The following is a 5,000-nucleotide window of genomic DNA, read 5'->3' on the forward strand; positions in this document are numbered from 1 at the left end:
AATCAATATGAGACTTTAAACACAATCAGGAGAAAACAATACGGAACTTTAAAGACAATCACGAGAAAAACAAGACGGAACTTTAAACACAATCTGATCATTCGCGGTCTTACACACCGAAATCTCCTCCTCGCCTCAATCTTTTATTTTTAATTTCTCGGCGGATTTCGACCAAATCTCTCTCGATGATAGTTTTAAGATTTTTAAAGAGAGCTTAACCTTGTGTGTTGGTAGGCGGGAGATGACCCGGATGACCCGGATGACCCCCCCCCAAGCCATGACCTGGTCTCACCTACCGTGGGAAGGGTTCACCAGAAGTGTCCGCTGGACCGTCTTCAAGACACACTTAATTATACATCTTTCCTTATCTCTGCTCCGTGTTCGTTTCCGCTAATGACCGCCATTCAGCAGGATGGTTCAGTGCGCTCGTGCTCCGTAACAATTCCTTCCTGTGTCCTCTTTTGCCTTATGAAATGTCTAAAGAAAATGGTGGTTACTAAGAGGTACAAATCCTCTTTTTCGTCTACGAAAGTTGGTGGTATAATTCCTGCTAAATATTCCACTATAAATCAATATAAATTATTTACCATGCAGGCTGCTTGGTCCGAGTGTTTGACAATAAAATGATGAATCACTCATACAAAGAGTTCGACTTTCACTCTAAAGGTCTTAGAAGACCCTGTGACTGAGAGTAAACACCGTGGGAGGGGTGTGTTGGGGAGTGAGGGGGGCCTTACTCAGTCGTGGTCTCCAGTCTTGCTCGGTTACAGTCCGGTCTCTCTGATACAGTCCGGTCTCTCTGATACAGTCCGGTCTCTCTGATACAGTCCGGTGTCTCTGATACAGTCCGGTGTCTCTGATACAGTCCGGTGTCTCTAATACAGTCCGGTGTCTCTGATACAGTCCGGTCTCTCTAATACAGCCCGGTCGTTCTGATACAGTCCGGTCTCTCTGATACAGTCCGGTGTCTCTGATACAGTCCTGAGCTCCCCCAACAGCGGACGTAGAGACCGGACTGTATCAGAGAGACCGAACTGCATCAGAGAGACCGGACTGTATCAGAGAGACCGAACTGCATCAGAGAGACCGGACTGTATCAGAGAGACCGGACTGTATCAGAGAGATCGGACTGTATCAGAGAGATCGGACTGTATTAGAGACACCGAACTGTATTAAGAGAGACTCTCTGATACTTCCCATTTTCTTGTTTTTTCTCGTGGTGGACAAAAGCAGGGGAGAAGGGAAGTCACTCTGACGTTCTCAGGTTTGCATGGATCTCAGGATCTACACCCAAGTAAACGACACACCCAATAAACGACACACCCAATAAACGACACACCCAAGGGGTGACACACCCAAGGGGTGACACACACCTACAACCCGACCCCCACACCCTGCGCCGGCAACACTGTGAGCACACGTTACAACTAACCACGACAACACTATAATGTTTTCAACACAGAAAGGCCTCGGTAGCGTCGTCCACCACACAGTAAGTCTGCCTCTTGACACACAGATACAACACAAAATAAAATTCTTCCCCCCGATACCAACAGAGCCACAACACCGAGTCGAGTCTAAAACCTGATAAAAGTATGTACCCCCTCTACGTCATCGCTCTACACTGTAAACAAACCCGACCCATCCTAACCTAACCTGACGAAAATAAGACGTTAAATGTTGTGTTTTGTATATGGTGTAGACGATGTGTGTGTGACGTCACTATGGGTTATAGATCCTACCAGACAACGCAGACAGACTTCCCTGTAGCGTCACTGCGTAATGTGGTATTCTGTGGTCACACAGCAGGCTTGACAACAGATCTCTTCCCAGCCAGTGTCTGTGAATCTTGGAGATTCACTTCAACACGGTGAATCTCCAGGAACACAACCACGACACACCAAATCTCCCTCAAGCACACATGTGCCACTGAATATATCTTTTGGTAACACACCATTGTGTTGCAACACAATAAAAGAATCTTTAATTTTCAGAAGACAACTAAGAATCATCTTAGTGTTTCAGCTTCACCAAAAGCAAACTTAATGTTAGAAGACAATCCAATTAAAAACTTAAGCGTCATAATTAATAAACTCGGAAACACTGATCTCTTTCCACAGATGAAATAATGTGTAATACAAATAAATAATTACAATACAAAACACAATTATACACGTGGCAGTAACAGAAACCTCATATTACAATAATAATAATAATAATAATAATAATAATAATAATAAATACAAAGAAATAGAGATCAATCGCATTACACAGATGTTCTGGGAAGTAGGCCTATTGCAGTACTGAGAGTCGCTGTATTCTCTGTATTGTATATAGGCCTATCACACTTTGCTGCTCACAAGATTGATCCATCATGGCGTACTCGCCTCTTGCTTGTGAGTCTCAAAGGTGGGCAGCAAGGTGAGTGTATAGCCAGGTGGGCAGCAAGGTGGGTGTATAGCCAGGAGGTGGGCAGCAAGGTGGGTGTATAGCCAGGCGGTGGCCAGCAAGGTGGGTGTATAGCCAGGAGGTGGGCAGCAAGGTGGGTGTATAGCCAGGAGGTGGGCAGCAAGGTGGGTGTATAGCCAGGAGGTGGGCAGCAAGGTGGGTGTATAGCCAGGAGGTGGGCAGCAAGGTGGGTGTATAGCCAGGAGGTGGGCAGCAAGGTGGGTGTATAGCCAGGAGGTGGGTGTATAGCCAGGAGGTGAGCCAGCAAGGTGAGTGTAGCCAGGAAATGGGCAAAAATACAGGTAATACCAGGAAATCTAGAAGAAGATGGAGGTACCACCATCTTCAAGGGTTCTGGGGGACAAGAAGACAGGAGCGACCAGGAGGTAGAGAAGACTCACCTTACAACCTTCGCAGGTGAAGGCGCCGAAGTGGAAGCCTGCAGCGGGCTCCCCACACACCTTGCACAGCTGGTTCATCCTACCACAGGAGAGAGACACAAGCCCATTAATACCAAGAACAAATTCTCGCTTAAAAATACAAAAATAAATGAGAAAGCAAATTGTCAACATTCAAACATTACGTAGATGAATGGGGGGGGGGGGGGAAATCAGAATAGGCAGTAGGAAAAGAAAATGTGGAAACCCAAATAATAAACATAATTTTTTGGGTGGGAGATGTTTACTGTGATGGTCAACTCGTAAGGTTTAACGCCCGTGACCCGCTGGGAGATCCCTCCTCTCTCCCAGACATATATATATATATATATATATATATATATATATATATATATATATATATATATATATATATATATATATATATATATATATATATATATATATCAACTATTACTAACCTACTATTAACTAATTTTTATTGCATACGCACACACACACACACACACATTAGAAAGAACTTTTTCATTGTCAGAGTAGTTAGTAAATGGTAATGCACTAGGAAGTGATGTTGTGCAAGCAGACTCCATACACAGTTTCAAACGTAGATATGATAGAGCTCAAGAAGCTCAGGAATCTGTACACCAGTTGATTGACAGTTGAGAGGCGGGACCAAAGAGCTAAAGCTCAACCCCCGCAAGCACAACTAGGTGAGTACAACTAGGTGAGTACTTACATATTGATGATATGTAAGTAAATATTCGTGACCCGGTACAGGTGGTCAACAAATGGAATACACACTGGAAGGAGACGTTATGGAAGCCACCTCCATCCACAAATTCTAGCCAAAATTCGACAAAAATTTCGAGTTAAAATAGCTAAATGATGCAGTATGTCTAGTAGGCGGGGCATAAAGAGTTAGACCTTATTCCCTTATTCTCTCTCTCTCTCTCTCTCTCTCTCTCTCTCTCTCTCTCTCTCTCTCTCTCTCTCTCTCTCTCTCTCTCTCTCTCTCTCTCTCATACCCACACACAATAAACCGGTGGCACACACACACACACACACACAAACACACAGGAAGCAGCCCGTAACAGCTGTCTAACTCCCAGGTACCTATTTACTGCTAGGTAACAGGGGCATCAGGGTAAAAGAAACTTTGCCCATGATTTGTTTCACGCCCCTCATGTTACCCTCCATTCCCTCATACAACCCTCCACCCCCTCATACAACCCTCCACCCCCCTCATACAACCCTCCACCCCCTCATACAACCTTCCACACCCTCATACAACCCTCCACCCCCCTCATACAACCCTCCATTCCCTCATACAACCCTCCACCCCCTCATACAACCCTTCACCCCCTCATACAACCCTCCACCCCCTCATACAACCCTCCACCCCCCTCATACAACCCTCCACCCCCTCATACAACCTTCCACCCCCTCATACAACCCTCCACCCCCCTCATACAACCCTCCACCCCCCTCATACAACCCTCCACCCCCCTCATACAACCCTCCACCCCCTCATACAACCCTCCACCCCCCTCATACAACCCTCCACCCCGCTTCCACCACCTAAATTTTGAATGCCTGATTCACTCGTGAAGGAACTTTCAAATTTAATGTTTTCAAGAAGGTGCTTCATATCATTCAGGAATCCAAATAACCTGAAACTGATAAAACAGAGCTTGCAGAATGTGAGTATTGAGAAATTATAATTTGCCAATATCAGTATGTATATATATATATATATATATATATATATATATATATATATATATATATATATATATATATATATATATATATATATATATATATATATAATATATATATATATATTTCAGGAATCTGTACATGTTTTAGATGGAGATGTATTGGGTTAAAATTATATTCTATGCTTAACTGACATCAAAATATAGCCATCAATGGCCGACTATCAATTGATTGTCATCAAGTGATAACTGTCAAGTGACAACTATTAATCTATTGCTGTCAAGTGAAATCAAGTGACAACTATCAAGTGATAGCCATCAAGTGGTAGCCATCAAATGGTAGTTATCAAGTGATAGTTATCATGTGGTAGCCATCAAGTGGTAGCCATCAAGTGATAGTTATCAAGGGATAGTTATCAAGTGGTAGCCATCAAGT

The 5,000-nt window shown here is 43.7% G+C and overlaps 1 protein-coding gene across 1 annotated transcript in view; it reads right to left on the reverse strand.

The window, feature by feature from the left end:
• Positions 1–5,000, reverse strand: part of LOC123745272 (uncharacterized) — a 162,466-nt gene that overhangs the window by 80,247 nt on the left and 77,219 nt on the right. Inside the window, exon 2 of the mRNA XM_045725625.2 lies at positions 2,850–2,928. Coding sequence (XP_045581581.2) covers positions 2,850–2,928 — 79 coding nt within the window. The remainder of the gene's footprint in view (positions 1–2,849; positions 2,929–5,000) is intronic.

The sequence above is a fragment of the Procambarus clarkii genome, chromosome 44, assembly GCF_040958095.1.
Source record: "Procambarus clarkii isolate CNS0578487 chromosome 44, FALCON_Pclarkii_2.0, whole genome shotgun sequence".
Classification (NCBI taxonomy): domain Eukaryota; kingdom Metazoa; phylum Arthropoda; class Malacostraca; order Decapoda; family Cambaridae; genus Procambarus; species Procambarus clarkii.